At 44.8% G+C, this 23734-nt stretch overlaps 1 protein-coding gene across 10 annotated transcripts in view; it reads right to left on the bottom strand.

The window, feature by feature from the left end:
* LOC142580170 (proton-coupled zinc antiporter SLC30A1-like) overlaps positions 1-23734 on the bottom strand; it is a 203967-nt gene that overhangs the window by 170473 nt on the left and 9760 nt on the right. For 8 of the 10 annotated variants that reach the window (XM_075691040.1, XM_075691034.1, XM_075691035.1 and 5 more), the window contains 2 exons: positions 18093-18329; positions 347-569 (listed from right to left, as the gene is read on the bottom strand). In XM_075691040.1, coding sequence (XP_075547155.1) covers positions 347-569; positions 18093-18329 — 460 coding nt within the window. The remainder of the gene's footprint in view (positions 1-346; positions 570-18092; positions 18330-23734) is intronic. The other 2 variants (XM_075691038.1, XM_075691039.1) reach the window with 1 other exon arrangement.

Below are 23734 nucleotides of genomic sequence, written 5' to 3'. Positions count from 1 at the left end.
ATTTTGCGATAGAACAGTCAGGCATAATGTTCAGAATACTCAGCAAAATTACGGTTCAGCTGATCAAGATACTTTGAATAGCAAAGCATCCGGTGAACGAGGCTTCAATAATCGAATGCGGTATGCTCAGAGACAACAGAAAATCAAGCTATGTTAGTCGCAATATTTTGTACTAACTGTGAAAACGGAGCAAGCCTCCAGTTCAGTAACCAGAAGAAGTCACATCGACAGCACCCTGTTGCTTGGAGAATAGCCATTGCAAACCCCGATGAGGAACAGGGCCACGGTTAGCCTATCTTTGTGCATTGAGTGCAACGACCTGGATTGTACCCGGTCAGTCACTCACCACGAAACAGGCAGAGGCCAATCATGTTGACAATGAGGCCGGCAATGCCGACATAAAGGATAAGCTTTGGCTCGTCGATGATCTCGGGCTTGTAGAAGCGCTTGAGGCTCTCCACGAGGATGGAGAAGCACAGGGCCACCAGGAACACGGCGTTCACCAGCGCTCCCAGAACTTCGGCACGGGCCCAGCCAAACGTGTTTTTAGACCACTTCTTGGGAGACATCTGCGAGAGGAAGCAAAGGCCCCACATACAATTTTCATTGGCAGCCTTAATGATGAAGTTATAATCAAGTCACTGGAGCAGCAAGGAAATGTGGCTTCAGTCAGAGGGTATGTCACAGAACAACTGCAGCAATTTTGGTGCTGTCCTGTCTTTCATCACATGAACTAACTGTGCATTCATAAGAGACGCTGAACTGAATGCTTTCCTTTATATGCCAGCAATTCTGTCCTCTGAGCCTATGTCCCCTGTTTGCAAAAAGTGTGCACACATAGCTCGGGAACAAGGCAATACCAGATGATACACGTGCAACAGGAAGCCGAAACAAATTAAAATGAAATTGCCCAGTTCAACACCCTGCATTATGAGGCATTCCAGATTTAAGTTTGAACACCTGGCATCCTTTAAGGGGCACCCAAAGCAGACTACATGGGTATATTGTCCACTTTGATGACACTGCGTCCCTCATGAAATGCTAAAGCAAGGTGTCTACCAAACTGACATTTCCAAATTTCCTGAGTGCCTTTGCAAAATTCTCCAAGTAACACAGAATTTTGTTTTATGTCAAGACGGGATGACACCATGTCGCCCGATGCTGTCACCATCTAGTAAGCATGTGAAAAAATTTAAAAAAATAATGACTTAGTCAAGTTTGAATAGCAAGAAGTAATATTTATTTTATTCAAAAAGAAAATAGAAGGGAGGACTTAGTAAAATGCACAGCAAATGACATACCTTCGAAAAATATGGTAAAGCTTATTGCAAATCAAGTCAAACATTTTCAAATACAAAAAAAAAGGTGCATACAGAAGCAAATATTTTCTTATATGAGCTATTTTTATCAAGTGATAGCAAGCTCATCAATATGAGGCCCAAACTTTGTCACAAGTGAGATTCTCTTTCAGCATCTGGATAGTCAACCTCACTGGTCCTGACATAGTTTCAGCCCGCGCACGCCTCAGTGTTGCGTTTCACTGCTTTAAAGATCTTATTTTGGTCTGGATGAGGGACACCTGCATCTCGACATTAGCCAGTACTTTATTTTTTTTTTTTTAGCTCAGGCTCCTTCGAAGAAGCGGCGGCATGCTTCCCTTCCCGTTCATTCATGCATCGGTCCTTTCTCGCCCTCCTTTCACCGCGCGTTCACCCCACGGACCTTACGAAGCATCTTCTTGGACAGTTGTACAGTCGACATCAGATATTTCAGACTCCCTAGGGGCTGCGAAGATGCATGAAAAATAGGGCAATTTGACAAAATGAATGCAAGCCTTTCACTGCCCCCAAGGGGCTCAAATTGCCACAGGCAAGTCCGAAAAAAAGCTCTGGAGGCCTGCGAGTACACTAATTAGGCACACCAGTGCTCGTAATGTGACAGACGGCGTGTGAAGGCACTGGCGCTTTTGGCACGAGCACGCCTCACAGAATGAACACCTCGCCAGTGCTGGCTCCTATGCCTGAACTACCATGTACCCGTTTCCTTGAGTTGGTAAATCGTCGCAGCCAACCACAGCTGTAGAGACGTAACAGCTTCACTTCAAGGCTGCCAATGAAAATTGTATGTGGGGCCTTTGCTTCCTCTTGCAGGTGTCTCCCAAGAAGTGGTCTAAAAACACGTTTGGCTGGGCCCGTGCCGAAGTTCTGGGAGCGCTGGTGAACGCCGTGTTCCTGGTGGCCCTGTGCTTCTCCATCCTCGTGGAGAGCCTCAGGCGCTTCTACAAGCCCGAGATCATCGACGAGCCAAGGCTCCTCCTGTGTGTTGCCGGCCTCATTGTCAACATGATTGGCCTCTGCCTGTTTCGCGATGAGTGACTGACCGGGTGCAATCCAGGTCGCTGCACTCAATGCACAAAGATGGGCTAACCGTGGCCCTGTTCCTCATCGGGGTTTGCAGTGGCTATTCTCCAAGCAACAGGGTGCTGTCGATGTGACTTCTTCTGGTTACTGAACTGAAGGCTTGCTCCGTTTTCACAGTTAGTACAAAATATTGCGACTAACATAGCTTGATTTTCTGTTGTCTCTGAGCATACCGCATTCGATTATTGAAGCCTCGTTCACCGGATGCTTTGCTATTCAAAGTATCTTGATCAGCTGAACCGTAATTTTGCTGAGTATTCTGAACATTATGCCTGACTGTTCTATCGCAAAATGTATGCGGTTCCTGTCCTTGGGAATGGTCACACCTCTGTGGAGTACACACCAAAGGTTTCACTGCCACCATTACAAGCTGCGAAATGCCGCAAAGCATCACCTCCTCGCTGCAAAAGGATTGTGAGGGGCCACTGCTGTGAGGAAGGCATGAGCAAAGTACTGTGGGCTCAAAGAAGAGCCCCAAGGTCACCAGGCTTTCATGCCCTGTCACTACCAATGCATACCTGGCAGCTTTTATGTCTGCTTAGAGCTGAATATCTCTGTATTGAGACGAAGCTGACTTTCAGGGACTGGCATTATACAACGCACCTTGCTTTTCCAGCTTCGAAGCCAATCACAACAATTACAAAGGCGGAGTCAGTGCCATTTCTGACAGTGGCGAATTCTTTCAATGAAAACTATAGCACCAAACGGCAAGAAGCTTAATAGCAAACGTTGAAGCAGCTAGGCCTAGCGTTGTTGCAGTGGTGGCTATGGCTGCCAGCAGTGCATGCGAGCGCGCCGGTTCGAGGTGGTGGGATAATCAAAATGGTGGTGGCGGTGGCTTTGATTAATGCCATTTCGGACCTGCGGTCACGGCAAAACGTCCGGAAAATCGGACGGCAGAGGGCTCTTGCGTCCAAAATTTCAGACGTTTCTATACATTGACTCTATGGGGCATATGGTGGTGCCGCGAAGCCGTCCGAATTATCGGGGATGTCCCGAAAATTGGGCATTCGTAAAATTAGTCATTGACTGTACACAGGCAACTTCTCCAGCCAACGACACAGTGTCAAAGATGATTCGTTACAATCCCTCTCCATTACTTGAAGCCAGCATTAGCGTGACTTTTGTTCCCTTTTAATAGAATTACAGCTAATTTTCCTTTTATTTTTTTATTCGGTATACCTACATCGCCTGTACGGCATTATTGTAGGGGGGTTAAAATACAGGTGGTCACAATGGAAACATATTCACCAACATAAAAAAAATACATCAGTAAATATAACATTGTTTAAGCACTGAAATTCGCAAAAGCGGAAGACAAACTAACAAAGTACAAAACAAAGTAACAAAATAACTAAGAAAGAAAAGTAGCCTATGTGCAGAGATGAATAACAGAACAATCAAAGAATATGGCTCTATAATAGCATTTTAAAAACTAGAAGCTGCCATCACTTCATTAGGGAGCTCATCCCAATCGTTAATCGTGTTAGGAAAAAATGAATACTTAAACACATTGGTACGGCACTGATAAGCTCTAATTTTGTTAGCGTGGTCTCTCCTAGATGAAACGTAATGCGGCTCCTTGATGAACAGTGTTTTGTCGATACCAGTTTTACTTTTATATATATTATAAAGGAATTTCAATCTTAAGGTTTTCCTGCATGAAGAAAGAGCTTTCCAACCCAACCCTTCCCGTATTCCAGATCCTCTGATAGTAAAATTATAATGTTACGAAGCGTGCTGCTTGCTTCTGGATGCATTCTATTTCTTCTGTGAGGTTTTTAGTGTACGGATCCCAGTTAACGCATGCATATTCTAATATAGGCCTGACGTTTGTTAAATACAAGGTTGCCTTCAGTGATGAAGGAGAATGCTTAATATTTTGTCGGAAAAAGTGAAGAAGACGGTAAGCTTCCGCACTAATTGAGTTAACATGATTAGACCAGTCAAGCGTTTCAGAAAATGTAACTCCGGGGTACTTAACATCCTTAGCGGTACTTAGTGCAATATTATTTACATCATAGAAACTAGTTAATTTTTTCTTTTTCTTTGTAAACTGCACATGGTAGCATTTACCAGTATTCAGAGTCATCTGCCACCGCTTGCACCAGACAGATACTTTCTCAAGGTCGTCCTGTAAGACAGACATATCGGCATAACATTTCACTGTACGATACATGACGCAGTCGTTGGCATACAGTCTAATTGTTGATTTAAGGCCTACTACTAAATCATTAACATAAACAAGGAACAAAAGTGGCCCAAGCACAGAGCCTTGAGGCACTCCCGATAGCACGTGCATTGGAGCCGATGTCAGCCCATTAAGAACAACTTGCTGATTGCGCAGGTGTAAATAATCCTTTATCCAGCCAAGATATGTTCAGGAATGCCTAGGAATGATAAATTTAAGCAAAGTAGATTGTGCGGGACGACATCAAATGCTTTCCGCAGATCAAGAAAGAGTGCATCTATCTGTTCACCATGGTCCGTGCCGAGTGCAATGTCGTGAGTGAATTCGGCTAGTTGTGTTACGCACGAAAAACCAGAGCGGAACCCATGCTGAGCCGAGGTAAAAAAGTTATTTGCTTGAAAATGTTTCATCAAATCAGAGTACAGGACATGTTCGAGAGTCTTACAGCAAACGGAAGTTAAAGGTATCGGTCTGTAATTGCCTACGTGTGTACGATCACTCTCTTTAATTATCGGAGTCACGTTGGCTGTCTTCCAATCTTCGGGCAGCTTTTGATTATCTAGCGACTTGTTGAATAATATTACTAAGAAAGGCGCTATCTGTCTCGAACAGTGTTTCAAAACATGATTAGAAATTCCATCGGGTCCATGAGCTGAATGCAGGTTTAGATTAAACAACAAAGCCTCGACTCCTTCCTTGCTCATGGCAATGTTTTCCATTTCCGGTAATAGTGTCGATGTGTAAGAAATAGCAATGCTACATGGCTTTGTAAAAACTGAATGAAAATACTTGTTAAATACTTCTGCTTTTCTTTTGTCTTCTTTAATTAGGTTACCATCACTTGTGATGGCCGGGATGCCAGTGTCATCCTTCTTGTTGCTCTTAATATACCGCCAGACCTCTTTGGGATTCGTTTTTAGTTTATTTGCTAAGGCTTGTAGATATGCATCCTTCGCAACCTTCAATTCGCTTTTAAGTTTTGTGCTGATATCCTTTAGCTTTTTGTACATGCTTGGGCTTTTTGTTTTGCAATATATTTTGTAAGTTTGGGATTTTTTCTGAATGGATGAACGTAAATCCCTATTAATCCAGGGTTTATCCTTGCGGCGCTTAGTCGAAACCACTTTAGACGGAACGAAATCTGAGGTCAATGATAGAAGAACAAATTCCCGAAGTTTTTCCCGAGTATTTTCAGACTATTCAGCATCCCTGAGAATTTCCGGTTCTCCCGGCTGGTAGACACCCTGTAAAGAAACACCAAATGGCATTCCAGCACTCTCGTTGGCTGCAGGAAGTTTAAGTCACCACGGTGAACAGCTGTCACCGCACATAACAGCTGGACCCATGTTTGGGAAGGGTGCAACAGAGCTAAATCAGAAAGAAAGGGAGAGGGAGTCGGAATGCCCATCCATCAGGGAGCCAAATGGAAAAGACTTAAGATTAAAAATGTCAAATGCTTCTTAGGTTATCAGGTACAATGAGTGGGAAAGAAACTTGGCTGAGTGTAACATATTTGAAATGAAACATATTTGTGGACCGGAAATAGTTGCACAGAGAAGAACAAAGAGTTAGTGGAATACCTAAGTGCTGATATTAAAGGTTTTGGGAATGATGCCGAAATTATTTTATTAGGTGACATAAATGCCCACGTACAGGATCTAGATGGTTATACCGACAACAACAGGAAGTCAATGCTAGATCTTTGCGAGTGACATAACCTTGTCGGGAATACAGGGCCCAAGTGTGATGGGCAGACCACGTGGGAAGTGGTAAATTGGCAATCAACTATTGATTACTGCCTGATGACACAAGGAATTTATAATTTGAGAGAAATGGTCATTGACGAGGAAGGCTATAGCGGCCTAGGGAGTGACCATAAACACATCATTTCGAAAATGGGATATGTAGGTGGGAAAGAGAGCAAGGAGCGAAGAATGGCCAGTCCACATTTAAACGCTCAACAAATAACAAATATAGTCACAAGAGTGGAGGAAGAACTTGGCAAATGGACAAGCAATGAGTGGGAATATAGTCAGCTTCTAAGTGTAACTATGACAGAAATATGGAAAGAGAAACAACATGCTCATTGGGAAGGAAAAAAGAAACCCAAAAGCTAGTGGGACATGGAGGTACGAGAAGCGATCACCCAACTACAGAAAGCATCCTGAGAGCACGGGCAGGCAATAAAAGCGCACTTGGCGCAGAATGAACTAGCCAGGAAATGGGAAACATACTGGGAGAAAAATTTTGTGGTTCAAATACTGGTTCAAGCACAAAATAAAAGGCGAAAGTGAACGTTAGTTGTCAGAAAAAGTAAGAAAAAGAAGGCTACATCTAGAATACTTTGTAACCACAACTTATTAATCAGGAAGTGTGGAATACAGTCGAACCCGGCTATATCGAACTCGCAAAAAAATGCCTATCAGTTCGATATAGAGCATAATTCGATATAAGCCTGCTAAATAATTGGATGTCATAAAAGCACATACCATTTATAAAATCACTTTATTGATTAAACTAGCTTAGTTTCGCACGAAATAGTCCTGCATTTTCTTCTGCTTTGGCAATTTCGCTGCCTGCGACGCACGCACTTTTCCACATTAAGGAGTCGGAGCAGCTGAGGCCGCAACTTTCCGCATTCGCGCAGAAGCACCGGACTAGTGTGAGCACACCAATCACTTCGGAGGATGTGGGCCAAGGACCGTCGTTGCTTTCCTCATTGTGCCCACTTTCACTTGTGCTCGGTACGATGTTCGGAATGTAGTCTTCGTTTTCGGGCTCTCCCGTGGTCGCGACACATCATTTGCGCTCACGAACTCATCCACCGTTGATTCAACAGCTTCCGGAAATTCTGACAGTTCGCTCCAAACTTCGGCAACACTGGCAACGGCTTCGTCGCATTCATCAGAATTTACGGCCATCACCGAGCACGCGGAAGTCGGCACGGCTGAAGCAATTTCAGATTAACCACTCGTACACGGCCGTGCGTACGGGTCGGGCGCCACGGGCACCGGGTCGCGAGTTTGGACGCTTTAGCCCTAATCTCCCCCTTATTCTTCAAGATCGTGCCGAGAGTGCTCCTCGGAATCTTGTGCTCTTCGGGGACATCCGACTTCTCACCGCGTTCGACACGATATATGATTACGAGCTTTACGACGAAAGGCAAATTCTTCCGCTTCATCACGGCAACACTGCGGGAGAAGGCCTACAAGCCGCACATAAAAACAGCGAGAGAAGTCGCACTTTCGCCATCTTGCATGACGAGGGCGCAAGAGCATCTGATTGGCTGTCTGAGCAAGCCCTGTGGGCGGGCCAGGATCATTTTTTGCAGGGGGGGTGCCGACGGCTCGTCCGAGGCAGCGCGGTTGGGCGCGGTCACGGTAGGGAGAGCGGTTGAATGGAGCAGCGCAGCCGGGTTTTCTCCGCCACCACGAGGGAAAGCCAACTTCCGGGGGCACTTTCCGCCGCTTGACGTTCGATATATCGGGTGTCGCTGCTATTTTTGTTCGATGTAAGCGTAATTTTTGCGATATATACTCATTGTAACTATATCGTGTCCAGAAATTGTTCGATATATAGAATAATTCGATGTAAGCGGGTTCGATATAGTCGGGTTCGACTGTAATACAACAACATATCCTAGACGAAGATGGGAACGAACTGGAAGGGAACGTAGCATTAAATTACATTAAAAAAATAACAGCCGAATCTTTCCAAGGCAATGATGAAGTTGTATTTGAGGAAAAAGAGGGCATGAAAGAGAACCAGATGGAAAAGGAGCTGGAGCTGACAAATTCCAACTGGAAGAAAGCGGAAGAGAAAGTTCTGAAGTGCACTGCCACTAGGCTAGACAAGGTTCCCGTTAGGCTGATTAATAGACTAGGACCAAAAAGTAAGGAAGCTCTGTTGAAACCAATGGAAAGAACCTTAAAGGGCCTCTCACCAGGTCTGGCCATTTTGAGCTGACAAGCGCAGAGCATACATTGAGCGATAACGATCATGTCTGCAAAGTATTACCATATTTACTCGCATAATGATCGCACTTTTTTGTAAAAAAAAAAAATTGACGCAAATTCAGGTGTGCGATCATTATGCAAGTTAAATTTCCCGCGAAAAGAAAACATTTTTTTTTTTCATCCCGTGTTTGCTGCGGGATGACAACAGGTCAACAAATAGGCGACTGCCGATGTAACAGTGCGGGACACCAAAGCGAAAATGGGGGCCAGCGGAGCAAGCCGAACGCGAGAACGCGATTTTTTTCTTCTCGTGAGTACATTACGCGCATTTAAACAGTTTCTTCCATATCAGTAATGAATATTATCGTTACTATCGACAAGCTTGCGGCGATAACGTAGCCATGTCCACTTTGAGGGGACGGAAACAGAGATAGGCGCGCTTAGCTGCCAGTGACATAGAAACCCATGATGGGCACGCGGTGGAAACTGCGGCATTTGTCTTCACTACTATCCTAATACGGCATGCTTCTGCTATGGGTGGGTGAATATCTTAGCTGTGTTACAAGCGTCGGCATATGAATAGAGTACACTTCTAACGTATCGGTGTAAACGTGGCATCTATCGTTGCCGCTTGCGATTTGTTGCATGCCCCGAGTGCAGACAAGAAGAATCGATGATGATGATGATGATGATGATGATGATGATGATGATGTATAGGGTTTTGTGGTGCAAGGGCCAGTCATGGCCAAAGAGCGCCAAGCAATGGTGTTATGTAGTCGGTGAGCAAGGCGAATTTTTTGTTGTTGTTGACCACAACCATTATAAAGCCTACAAATTATAAAGCCAAGGCAAGTTTGGTTGTAGCTTTTTTTTTTTCATGTAAGTGCGGAGAGTGATGAAAGGAATGATATGGGGCATCTACGTAAGAATGCTTGGTGCTTGCAGACTGCTTGGCACGTCTTGAAGAGTCATTCACGCAGCATTCAACAGCATACGACAGATGGCAAGCGTGATCACCATTAGCTAGACTTGGCACATGACATATCGCTGACGCAAGTTCGGGGTGCGATCATTACACGGGAAAGGAAAAGAACCGAATTTTGACGACAAAATTCAGGGTTGCGATCATTACGTGAGTGCTATCATTATGCAAGTAAATATGGTACATCGCTATGCGCCGCAGACATGACATGACATGACAAGAACTTTATTTGAGTCCTGAGGGACTGAGCTCTTCGGGAGCTAAAACTTAAGGCTCCCGAAGATCAAGTCGGTGGTGCCACCCACGATGGGACCGGGAGATGAAGTTCCGCCGCAATGTCGTGGGCCCTCTGGACCGCCTGGAGTTGAATGTGGAGATTGCTGCTCTTAAGAGATTCCTGCCATTCTTCTTTCATGATCGGTGGAGAGGCGTTAAGGGCGGGGCACAGCCAGAGCATGTGTTCAAAAGCGTATGAGTCATGACCACATTTGGGGCACGACTTGAGCGGGCCGGATCTATCCTGTTAAGAGACCGAGGAGTGGGATACGAACGGGTTTGCAGAAGTCTGAGTGTGCTAGCCTGAGGTTTGTTCAATTTAGGGTGAGGGGGTAGAAATGTCCTCCTGCCCAGTCGATAATGGGAAACAATTTCGTGGAAAGTACATAATGGATCTTCGTGGATGTTGACCTCGTTACAAGCCTGGCTACCCGCCACAGCGCAGTACGTGAAATCGCGCGCTCTCCGGTGGGCCTGCTTGTTAGGATTACATCTAAGCGGGTTAATTGAGCTATCTAGATGGGCTATCTATGCGCCGCAGAAAGATCTGAAATTTCTAACCGAACGCCGTTTTTCCTTCTCCTTGCGCCCGCTGCTCTCCAAGCTGAAGGACGATGTACTCGCGTCCCTGCAGTTACGTACTCGAGTCCGCAATGTGACATTGCTCGTGGTGACACGCGACTTCGAGAATTATTCAAGGCACCATCTGTTATTTGTGTGATCTGTTGCTTGAATTGAGGAATTGAAGTTTAGAAAAATAATAAAACCCACAAACAGAATGTCTGTGTGTTTACTGCTTTACTTCGCACCGAAGCAAGAGATGTACTTCTGCTTCGTCTGCTTAGTCCCACGGTCGGGCGGTCACGTGCGCAGGTACCGAAACTATGTCATTTTCTACCACTTTCCAGCACGTGATCAAGCTTCGCGATCCACTTGTTCTGCCTCAGTATTCGTGTAGCACTGAATTATACTGCTAGTCATGTGACCTTGTGCACAGCGCGCAAAATTGTGCGCTGCGCGACACGATAGCAGCTCACGCGCAACACCAACAGCGGAAAAGGGCATCGGCAAAAAAATCAAAATGCAAGGAGAAAAAAAAGTTAATGCGGGGCCTGTGGCATATGTGTCACATGATCCTCGAGGTCCGGCATGGGAGAACGCAGGGAAGGAATTTCACTTGCGAAGGCTAGACCGGGCGAGTGGAGAGGAGTCTTGCTATGCAGTGGAGCCCGCCTGCTGAAATCATGGGTTCGTGGCCCCGCAATATTTCTATTTCGGCTATTAATGAGCCGACTTGAAAAAAAAATGTTTGCAGCAGAACGCTCCATAGAGGACACCTAACAACTTCCAGCGTACAACCAAAATTTGCTATGGGGCCTGGTGACGGGCCCTTTAAAAGACAGACATTTGGTGAGAAAGTAGAATGAATTTAATTTATAAAGGTAAGTGGGAAAAAGATAGAATTCACTCAGACCACTGACCATTACATCGATAATATAAATTAGCAATGCAGGTGATTAAATTAGAGCTGGAAGCATGGGCAGAGAATAATGGAATATTGGGAGAACTTCAGAATGGCTTCAGAATCGATAGGTGTCTCGATGATAAATTAGTTGTCCTTACTCAGCGTATTGAAATATCCGGACAAGAAAGGAGACTGCTATGTGGTCTTGGATTATCAGAATCAGAATCAGTTTTTATTTTCCTCAAGGAAGAATGGACCCCAGACAAAAAGCTGCTCATTGAGCAGCTTGACGAGGCCTGGGGCCCTACAGGCAGCGGCAACAGCGGCAAAACAGCAGTGTATGTCGTACACCCGTACGAGGGGGAAAGCCAGCAAGAGAAACAAAGAAGAAAAAAAATAAACTGTTCGCACCAAGCTGTGAAGAATGAGAAAAAAATATTTACATGTACATACACCAATAAAAGACTATACTGACACGTGCACTTGCCTATCTTTATCGGTCGACCACATTTCGCTGCCTAACAAATGTTATCGCACAGCGCAGGACGTGCCTGCATGTATTGGAAGTTTCTGGAATGTTATCGATGCTTCTATCCGCTGTCTGTTGTCTTGTGCTATCTGATTTCATCACATGACGCGAATGGTGTAGAACTTTGTGGAAGACACGCAGGTCCCAGCGATTACTTTGGAACATTCAACGACTGATGTATAAAAGCCGACGCGCTTGACCCGTTGATCAGATTTTTGCCGATCGCCAACCGTGTTCGCCGCTATCATTGTGCTATAAGTGTAGCCTGTTCTTGTGGGCACAAGTTCGCCCAATAAAACGCTAGTTTCTATATCACAGTTTTGCTGCCTTCTTCACCGTCACTACTATGTGACAATATTATACACTGACATGTTATATTCACACGTACACGCGCAAACACCCATAGAAGTTGCGCGCATACGCCCCTATATATACATATACATATATGTGCACCTACATATACATTCACATATACACACACACACATCATATATACACACACCACTCATGTGCACACACGTATACCTTTAAGTTAAATATTTATGAAGAATGAACTTTTACAAAAACGGAGAGCGAGAGAGAGAGAAAAAAAAGTGAAATTAGACAATGCCTGTAAAATCATTCCAAACTAATTCACAAAAAAGAACACACAACGCTGAATCTAAATTACATTATATAAATCTGCTGCCGGTTAAGCAATTCTGTTTAAAAAGTATTCCATTAAATCACATTTATTTATTGTGGGGCCATCAATTAAGGTTGTATCAGTGTTTAGGGTGTAAGGTATCGTATACTGTAACATTTGTTGACCGTAATTCGTTCCGAGTTCTGGGAAGACACCACTTTTCTAATTGTCGAGTGTTGGCTGCCAGTACGCGTTCCTTGAGTGCTGATATTCTGATAAGGAAGTTAGTATGAAACGTGGTTTTAGTGGTGAATAAAGAAACAATAATGTGCGGTAGCATCACATTGAGGGGCAGAATTTTTAACCAAATAAAAAGCGGTCTAGAGTGTGCGCAGTACTCTTCGTCTGCAATGATACGAGTCGCTTTCTTTTGCAGGCTCACAATTCTATTCATGTTAGTCGGTGATGCCGTGCCCCAAACAAGATGACAATATGCAATGTGTGATTGAAATAATGAAACATATTTCTGTTTTTTAATGTGCACTAGAAGAATGCCATGACACCGGGAAAGTGCTCCAACAACTTTTGATAAACTTAGGGCTACGGAATTAGTGTGCTTATTAGTCCATCGAAAGTGCTCATCAAATATAACACCCAGTATTTTATGGTGGCCGACGACTTCAGTAATATTGACAAATGTACCTCTTTATCTTTCTCGGGTGACCATGTTTCACCGCTTAACAAATGTTATCACACAGCGCAGGACGCGCCTACATGTATAGGAAGTTTCTCTAATGTTATCGATGGTTCCATCCGCTGTCTGTCACTGAACCTTGTGTAATCTGATTGCATGTAGGTATGCGTGACACAAATAGTGTAGAACTTTGTGGAAGACACGCAGGTCCCAGCGATTACTTTGGAACATTCAACGACTGATGTATAAAAGCCGACGCGCTTGATCCGTTGAACAGATTTTCGCCGATCGCCAACCGTGTTTGCTGCTATCGTTGTGCTATAAGTGTAGCCTGTTTTTGTGGGCACAGGTTCGCCCAATAAAAGTTAGTTTTGTCTTTCACAGTATTGCTACTATGTTTTTCAACGTCACGACCACGTGATAATATTATTGCCTAGTTTAATGGTTAAATTAGTTCCATGCGACAATTTATGGCACGAAAAATAACAGCTTTTGACTTAGTTGTATTTATTTTGAGATTGTTTAATTTAGACCAATTTAAAAGGCTGTTTACGGTATTGTTTGCTTTTTAAATAATTTCTGTAGCCGAAAGACCAGAGATAAATAGGGGAGCATCGTCGGCATAAATGACAAAATCAGCTTCTGTCGAAATTGTTACCACATCGTTTATGTAGACATTGAAAAGAAAAGGTCCTAATATGCTGCCCTGAGGGACGCCGCATTTCAGATAACGTTTGGATGAACACAAACCGTCTATGTTCACTATTTGTTCACGGTCTTTAAGATATGAACAAAAAATTTCAAGGTTCCTTCCCCTAACACCGTACTTATTTAGCTTATCTAAGACAATATTACGGTCTAGACAATCGAAGGCCTTACTGAAATCCACAAAGATTCCCAGTGTTAAGAGTTTGTTTTCAATATTCTGTAAAATAATTTCTTTTTGGACTAATAAAGCTGATTCTGTAGAAAAACCTTTACGGAAGCCGAATTGAGATTGTGATATTAACTGATTAGCATCAAAGAAGTTCTGCAAACGTTTGAGCGGAATTTTTTCTAGCCCTTTCGAAAAAACGAGGTAGAATAGAGATGGGGCGATAATTACTCTCAACGTTTTTCGAGCCTGACTTGAAAATGACTGTAACCTTGGCCAGTTTCATTCTTGCAGGGAAAACACACGATTCTAGTAAAGGTTAATATTATAACACAGAGGTAGTGCAAGAAAGTCAGCAACAAACTTTACTGGTTTATCTCACCTGGATTATCCTCACTTGGATTTCTTTTTACCGTGGCCTTGCGAACAAAAGCACTGAGCGGAAATGGGAATGGGGATGTGGGTATGGCATAGGTCGGCAAACTCACTCTGACTTTGAGACGGACCCCACAAGTGTCGAGTTTGGCTGAGTAGGATTTTGGCAAGTCCGAGTGAACCTTAAGCAAAAATGAATTGTTGCGAGTGAGTCCTGATTACTTTCTGACCAAATGGTCAAGATTGAAAAAACGCGATCACTAAAATCGTTGAGAATGTGCCAACGTTAAAACCTTATTCAAGTGGCACAGACCATATTCTGAATGACTGTATTGAGAAAAAGGAACGATGCATCATGGAACTGCATGACTGCTGCATTATTGGTAGCACAACAGCCGCACCTACCGTATGCTGAACTTTGCCATTCCTTCACACACACACACACATGCGTGCGCGCATACATATATGAGCTTTACATGCGCGCCTGTAACTCCAGTCTGGAGCGGTCGCAGCGCTGGCGACGCTCAGACTAACTGAGGTTAAACAGCGCGAATAAAACAAGGACATGAGGAAACAAATACCACAGACAAGCACTTGTCTGTGGTATTTGTTTCCTCTTGTCCTTGTTTTATTCGTGCTGTTTAACCTCAGTTCTAAATATGAACCAACTAGCCCTCATCAAGATCTTACTCGGACTAACGTTCGGCCACTGATTCCACCCCTCCCTGCCTTGTGCTTCTCATTACGTTCCTAAAACTGTGTGTACATGCTTTGCGCCTCCGTGGCGTGACGGAATGAGTTCAGAATGGAAACATGGGAAGTCTCGCAGGCGAGCGCGAAGCACTGTGCGCCGTGCCAGCATCACTAGTGCCTTCTCTGCCGGCATGCGCCACAGAGCACGCACCACGGGGATGCCCGACGCTCCTCACAAAGGTAAGGAAGGTCAGGCGTAGCCAGACTCGGCGGCACCATGAGAAGCGAGCATGATCGATGCCGAGTGTAAAGTATGGTTGATTCAGTTCAGCCTTCCGTTTCAGCTTGCGCTCGACCTTCTTTCTTTGAGTGCATGTGTGCTGCTCAAACTGAGCCGCGCATTTGCACTGTTGCTTTGTTTGGAGGCAGTGCTGGCATTCAGTGCAACCGAGAGAAGATGAAAATGTCACCGCCTGGAGTGTCCACATAATTGCTATCATGCAATAGAAAATTCTGGGTGTACGTACGGGCGAAAAACAATATGAGGCACGCCATAGCGGGGGCCTCTGAAATAATTTTGGCCACTTGGGTTTCTCTAATGTGCACCTAAATCTAAGTACACAAGCTATTGCAACAGGTTTCTTAGGGTAGGTCATGCTACGTCTTGCTTTATGCCCTAACAAGACGTCGAAATGCACAGATGACAGCAAGCGCTGACACCAGCTGGCGAAACTGCATTGAAACTGGCTGCTTTGGTAAGCCAGCGTTCAAACTGGCTCGCAAACATGCTAAACGTATCTATATAGCATGCAAATTTCAAAGTACAGTGCATTTCCAGCACATGAGAATCCTTTGCAGAGACATTCCACTTCTACATACTCATGTGAGGTAGCAGGAGTATGTCTGCACAAGAAAATTAAATGCATTTGAGAATAAATAGGCACCAGCATGCCCTTTGTTCCTCGTACACTTTCAGCCCTAATTTCCATATCAGTAAAAGATGGAAGCGCAAAAGCATTCTTTTCGTGCTTAATCCAAGCTGCAGCAACAGTACCAGAGTTCCCAAAAGCCTCCTTGACACACGACTAGCCCTCGGTTGCGAGTGCCACTCCCACCTCTGAAGTTACACTCTCTCTGTGTGATTGGGACTGGAGAAAAAGCCTGTAGCGCACAGAAATCTCGGAGGCCATACTCTAGCTTATCATCAAAGAGAGGTGCGCGTGGTGCAGTTTGCACCGTCATCGCCTGCGCCGCGCGAGCGAATCGACCTTGCGATGACGGTGCAAAGTGCACCATGCGCACCGCTGTTCTCGCCGACAGCACTTGTGGTTTCGGCGATCTGTGTGACAAGACTCGCCGTAAACAGCAATATTTTAGTTTCATTTTTGTTTTTTATTTTCTCCCTTTCAAACGTAAGAACCAGAACAGAAGCGAAATTATCTCACTCGAGGGGGATCGCACAGTGCAGCGAAACCGGATGTGCGCGTCTGTGAATGGTGTTGTAATCGCACCGCTGGCACGAGTTGTTGTAACCTCAGTGCTGACACCCGTTGTTGCAAATGGGTTGCAAGCCCCAAGGGTAGCGTTGGCCTGGCGGCCTGGGGCACAACTGGAAGCATCCGAAGGTCCGAGCAAAGCATGAGTCGACTGCTAACAGAACAACTTGTTTATTCTAGCATCGCAAAAGAGCGGGCGGTCAGGGCGACCGAAGTGGAGAGACGGGAGAGCACGTAACTCAACAGAAGAAATCGGAGCCTCTCTCGGCGTCCGGGAGCAGCTGCTCTTATACTCTCGGAGTCGAGGGGAAGAAGGAACGCCTCGGGATGAGGCCACGTGATGGCGGCGCTCGGGCACGTCGAGACTAGAAGGTGACTCATCCGCCGGGCCGGCGCCGGTCAGACCTCCTCGCTTCACAGTTGGGGGAGCTCCTCTCCCCGGCTGCCGCGCTTTGACAAGCGTGGGCACCAACATGCACACACACGCACACGAAGACACGTGGCATTGGAACATGCCTGGACGCGCTTGGCGGGGAGGCGTAGCGACGGCGCCGAACGGGCCAAAATGTCCGCCGCTTTGAACGAAGCCCCGGCGTCCGCTGCATCCGCGCCGGCTATACCGCGCGTCGTAGGCGAAACGTAACAATGGTGATGACTGGACGGCGCGCACTATATCTTCACTTATGCTTGGGCCACGCGCTCCGCTGTTCAACTTTCATTTGACGCTGATAGTACCTATGTTATGCATATGAATAAACTTCAACTTCAACTTCATTAGTTGGCCCTTCCTGCATTTAGTCTAGAAATGTAGCTTAATTTTAATGCAGCAAGGTTACTGCGAGTTGGAACACACTTCAAACATCACTGAAGCATGCCGACAGATTGCAGGCCAGCCCACTTCCTAAACATTACGAAGTTAGACAAACAGTGCTGCTAGGCTTCTGAACATGCCTCTTTCCACTATGAGCAGGGTTATCCACTGAAAGAGTGTTTTTAGCACAAAACTGTCATGGGAACAACTGCTAAAAAGGGCTTGTAAAGTATTCTTTTAAGACTCTCTTTGCCTTTAATTCATGGTCGATTGCCAGGACTAAAAATGATGGCACAACTTGTATTTTTTGTGAAACAAGGATTTGGGAAAATCCTTCACAAAGATCTCGCCCCAATGTTTGCCAAAAAGAAAATTTGCATTTTTAAACTTCGTACCCTAACTGCGCTGCTCACATTCAGTGTGATATCAACAATTTCATTCTGAGCATTCAAGGTTTCTTTTCCTTAAGAATTGTTATAAAAACTTTAGTTGAGTCTTTGACTGCCTTTAGAATGCAATGCAATCTTCATCAACGACTTCCAAGGAGAAGCTGTTAAAACGTCATGGGTGCAGAGGTATACATTCGTGGTGGCAGTATTTTGCCTTTTGCTGGCTTACCCACAGACAGGTACTTTTGGTGTTCACCAGAGTTCACAGATAGGTGCTATTGTGGCTTAATGGTTTAGTTCACCAATGCAGCCTCACCTTGATGGAAAGGAAGGCAATGACGAGCGATATGACATCAGACAGCATGTGGAAAGAGTCGGCCACCAGGGCCATAGAGTTGGTGACATAGCCAACAATGATCTCGACGAGGAAGAAGGCCGTCGTCATGCCAAACATGAGCAGCAGCCGGCCCCTGCGCCCGAGCCCCGCCCGGTGGCAGCAGCCCCCCATGGCTTGGTGACTGCTTACTGCATGCCTGGCCGGTGGGAGCACTACCTGCAGCAGTTGGGTCAGCTGTCACTTTTTGCGGCTTTTATGCAATGAACAAGAAGTACAATATTATACAGTACAGATACATTCAATAATGACAAACAGAAATGATGCTGGACTAAGAACTGACTTTATTTCACTGACTTTCTCCCAAAGCCAAATGGAGCATGCACGACAGCCTTACAAAGTAATCACGCTTGCTATACACATCCATTTTTATGATGATTCATAAACTTCAGGGGAATCATGCTTGACGATTACCTACAAGTGATTTGCAGTGCTATCACGTATGACTTGGGCAGAGAGTTTTTCCCAATTTCACCTAGAGGGAAATCTGGTGCTACAGTCTACAGGAGTTTCCCAACAGGCGGTATTGGGTGTGCGAGGCTTTGCCTAAAAAGTGGCTATGGCTGCACAGATAATACATCCCTAAAAATAAAATCTGCATAAGAAAATTTGCATTCACCCGTATTGCATCATTCAATGAAGTTTACCTACCTGCAGTGCATAATCGAGCAAAGAAAAGCAAGAACACACAACAAACTGCTGCAATGCGAGGGCGAACCTTGTTGTCTGTCTTCTTTCTTTATTGAACTGCCAATATTTTTTTTTCATTTCAGGTAATTGTATGTGCAAGCACCAGTCATCATCATTAAATAAGACATGTTGCGTGATATTAAACTGCTTTTGACGGGCTGTGTAAATGAAAAAATGAACCACTGTAAGAGACAGAATGGTGCTATCCACGTGCACCACCTTCTTCAAGGTGTCCTAGCTTTCCAAGAACGGTGCCAATCCGAAGCCACCATATCCCGCCGTTTTTATACATACGACCGCATCGAAGGTGCCCATTTTCCCTCGAGGTAATATGGCCTTGTAGATCGTCATTTTCAGGAAATAAAGTCAGTCCTACCTTCCTTGCCGGTGGCATTCCACTGCATTGTGCCAACTCACCAACAACCCATTCTTATGAACACAGAGGCTACATGCAGCTGCGCTACATGGCCACGCCTGCAAGAACACAGCCCAACAAAAAGAATCAGCTGTGCTATGGAGAAACCATGATCTTCGCTACTTGCTGTCAGGGGCCACCTTTTCAAGTGCACTGCACAAGCAGAGAGTGGCACAATGTGCTCTTCTTGTGGGCCGTTCATCTTGGGACATCAAGGGGGCACGTAGAATACACACAGTGCTACCTTCAGCACAATTTCAAAACCATCATCATCATCAGCCTGGTTACGCCCACTGCAGGGCAAAGGCCTCTCCCATACTTCTCCAACAACCCCGGTCATGTACTAATTGTGGCCATGTCGTCCCTGCAAACTTCTTAATCTCATCCGCCCACCTAACTTTCTGCCGCCCCCTGCTACGCTTCCCTTCCCTTGGAATCCAGTCTGTAACCCTTAATGACCATCGGTTATCTTCCCTCCTCATTACATGTCCTGCCCATGCCCCCCCCCTCCCATTTATTTTTCTTAATTTCAACTAAGATGTCATTACCTCGCATTTGTTCCCTCACCCAATTTGCTCTTATCCCTTAACATTACACCCATCATTCTTCTTTCCATAGCTCGTTGCGTCGTCCTCAATTTAAGTAGAACCATTTTCGTAAGCCTCCAGGTTTCTGCCCCGTAGGTGAGTACTGGTAAGACACAGCTATTATACACTTTTCTCTTGAGGGATAATGGCAACCTGCTGATCGTGATCTGAGAATGCCTGCCAAACGTACCCCAGCCCATTCTTATTCTTCCAATTATTTCCGTCTCATGATTCGGATCCGCCGTCACTGCCTGCCCTAAGTAGATGTATTGACTTACAATTTCCAGTGCCCCCGCTACCTATTGTAAATTGCTGTTCTCTTCCGAGGCTGTTAAACATTACTTTAATTTTCTGCAGATTAATTTTTAGACATACTCTTCTGCTTTGCCTCTCCAGGTCAGCGAGCATGCATTGCAATTGGTCCCCTGAGTTACTAAGCAAGGCAATATCATCAGCGAATCACAGGTTACTAAAGTATTCTCCATTAACTTTTATCCCCAATTCTTCCCAACCCAGGTCTCTGAATACCTCCTGTAAACACGCTGTGAATAGCATTGGAGAGATCGTATCTCCCTACCTGACGCCTTTCTTTATTGGGATTTTGTTGCTTTCTTTATGGAGGACTATGGTGGCTGTGGAGCCGCTATAGATATCTTTCAGTATATTTACATACGGCTCGTCTACCCCCTGATTCCATAATGGCTCCATGACTGCTGAGGTTTCAACAGAATCAAATGCTTTCTCGTAATCAATGAAAGCTATATATGTATAAGGGTTGCTTATATTCCTCACATTCCTCTATCACCTGACTGATAGTGTGAATATGGTCTATTGTTGAGTAGCCTTTACGGAATCCTGCCTGGTCCTTTGGTTGACGAAAGTCAAAGGTGTTCCTGATTCTATTGGCAATTACCTTAGTAAATAGTTTATAGGCAACTGACAGTAAGCTGATCAATCTATAATTTTTCAAGTCTTTGGCGTCCCCTTTCTTATGGATTAGGATTATGTTAGCGTTTTTCCAAGATTCCGGTACGCTCGAGGTCATGAGGTATTGCGTATACAGGGTGGCCAGTTTCTCTAGAAAAATCTGTCCACCATCCTTCAACAAATCTGCTGTTACCTGATCCTCCCCAGCTGCCTTCCCCCTTTGCATGTCTCCCAACGCTTTCTTTACTTCTTGCGACGTTACTTGTGGGATTTCGAATTCCTCTAGACTATTTTCTATTCCATTATCGTCGTGGGTGCCACTGGTACTGTATAAATCTCTATAGAACTCCTCAGCCACTTGAACTATCTCATCCATATTAGTAATGATATTGCCAGCTTTGTCTCTTAATGCATACATCTGATTCTTGCCAATGCCTAGTTTCTTCTTCACTGCTTTTAGGCTTCCTCCGTTCCTGAGAGCATGTTCAATTCTATCCATATTATACTTCCTTATGTCAGCTGTCTTACGCTTATTGATTAACTTCGAAAGTTCTGCCAGTTCTATTTTAGCTGTAGGGTTAGAGGCTTTCATACATTGGCGTTTTTTTATCAGATCTTTCGTCTCCTGCGATAGCTTACTGGTATCCTGTCTAACGAAGTTACCACCGACTTCTATTGCACACTCCTTAATGATGCCCACAAGATTGTCGTTCATTGCTTCTACACTAAGGTCCTCTTCCTGAGTTAAAGCCGAATACCTGTTCTGTAGCTTGATCTGGAATTCCTCTATTTTCCCTCTGACCGTTAACTCATTGATCGGCTTCTTGTGTACCAGTTTCTTCCGTTCTCTTCTCAGGTCTAGGCTAATTCGAGTTCTTACCATCCTATGGTCACTGCAGCGCACCTTGCTGAGCACGTCCGCATCGTGTATGATGCCAGGGTTAGCGCAGAGTATGAGGTCTATTTCATTTCTAGTCTCGCCGTTCGGGTTCCTCCACGTCCACTTTCGACTATCCCGCTTGCAGAAGAAGGTATTCATTATCCGCATATTATTTTGTTCCGCAAACTTTATTAATAACTCTCCCCTGCTATTCCTAGTGCCTATGCCCTATTCCCCCACTGCCTTGTCTCCAGCCTGCTTCTTGCCTACCTTGGCATTAATGTCGCCCATCAGTATAGTGTATTTTGTTTTCACTCTACCCATCGCCGATTCCACGTCTTCATAGAAGCTTTCGACTTCCTTGTCATCATGACTGGATGTAGGGGCGTAGACCTGTACAACCTTCATTTTGTACCTCTTATTAAGTTTCACAAGACCTGCCACCCTCTCGTTAATGCTATAGAATTCCTGTATGTTACCAGCTATATTTTTATTAATCAGGAATCCGACTCCTAGTTCTCGTCCCTCTGCTAAGCCCTGGTAGCACAGAACGTGCCCGCTTTTTAGCACTGTATATGCTTCTTTTGGCCTCCTAACTTCACGGAGCCCTATTATATCCCATTTACTGCCTTCTAATTCCTCCAATAGCACTGCTAGTCTCGCCTCACTAGATAACATTCTAGCATTAAACGTCGCCAGGTTCATATTCCAATGGCGGTCTGCCTGGACCTTCAGGGACCACCTTTTTTGCTGTCAGGGGCCACCTTTTCAAATGCATTGCACAAGCAGAGAGCGGCACAATGTGCTCTTCTTGTGGGCCATTCATCTTGGGACAGAAAGGGGGCATGTGGAATACACACGTTGCTACCTTCAGCACAATTTCAAAACCAAGCCATACTATATGCCTCTCACGCATTGTGGCACAGATCACGTGAAAGCGGCCATTTCTAGAAATAAGAGAAACAAAATGGAAAAATACTAGCCAGAAAAAAACATTAATAAATGACACAATTGCTGCCATAAGATTCTACCCCCACATTGCACCGGAAATCTAGCTGTTTAAGGGACAATATAGATGGCCTCCTAACACACAATTCACAAAGTGCGACGACACGTTCAGCTTTTACGCTACGATAACCTTGTCCTTCCTAGGACGGGAGCGTGCGCAAACATTGGGCAGCACCCACACATTTGAGAACCAAGCACAAGAAATCCATACACTGAAACTTTGTTCACCTTAACCATTTGTTAATGAATTTTCTGGTCTGGCCAACATTGTTTTTGCTGCAGGACAACAGAATGCAGTAAATTACAAATGTTCTGCAGTCTACCAACTTTTCCCACTGCTTTTACATACACAATTTTATTTTCCAGCAAAGCTCTTGTTTGGGCTAGTTGTGTACGTACACAGGATGGGCTGTGTACGTTCCTTTCATCATCGTCATTTTTTCATGCTTCCCTGTTATGTGTTCATGAATGCACCAACCAGCCCAAACGAGCTTCACTGCAATAAATTTTTAGTCCCTTGGGCGCTTTTATGTTTAATCAAAGTAGGCGAGGAGCAGAAGTTGCCCGCATGAATCTCATCACCTTGACAACATGCCATTCAAGAATTTTTTCTGTTTAAAGGGGTAAGCAGTTCCACTTCGAGTCTAAAAAAAGAAAGAAGAAAAAAATATATATATTTGTGTCTGTCCTGTGTACATTCCTTTCATCGTCCTTGTTTTTTAGCGCTGCCCTGTTACATTTATTTCTCAGGCATGCTAAGGAAAGCACTTTTTAGGCCCAGGAATAGGTGCTTTGCAGCCATCACATACATTCACAGGGTGTTCCATGGAATGAAGAAGTGCACTTCTAGGTATAGAGTGCCTTTTCACGGTTATTCTGAGGCCTTTATCCTGATGTCCTAGATGAGTGTTGCATGTGTCCACGACATGGTCTGCCTTTTCTGCAGTCTTTGGTGTTGTGCAAGCACCAAGTGTACATGCTCTTTTTCGGCTGACCCCTTGTAGATTTCTGTTTTGTGCAGAGGCAGCATTTTGCAGTGGATTTACATTTGTGTGCA

The sequence above is a fragment of the Dermacentor variabilis genome, chromosome 4, assembly GCF_050947875.1.
Source record: "Dermacentor variabilis isolate Ectoservices chromosome 4, ASM5094787v1, whole genome shotgun sequence".
In the NCBI taxonomy this organism is placed as follows: domain Eukaryota; kingdom Metazoa; phylum Arthropoda; class Arachnida; order Ixodida; family Ixodidae; genus Dermacentor; species Dermacentor variabilis.
Note: the sequence above shows the minus strand (reverse complement) of the source record. Positions and strands in the feature narration are given on the sequence as shown.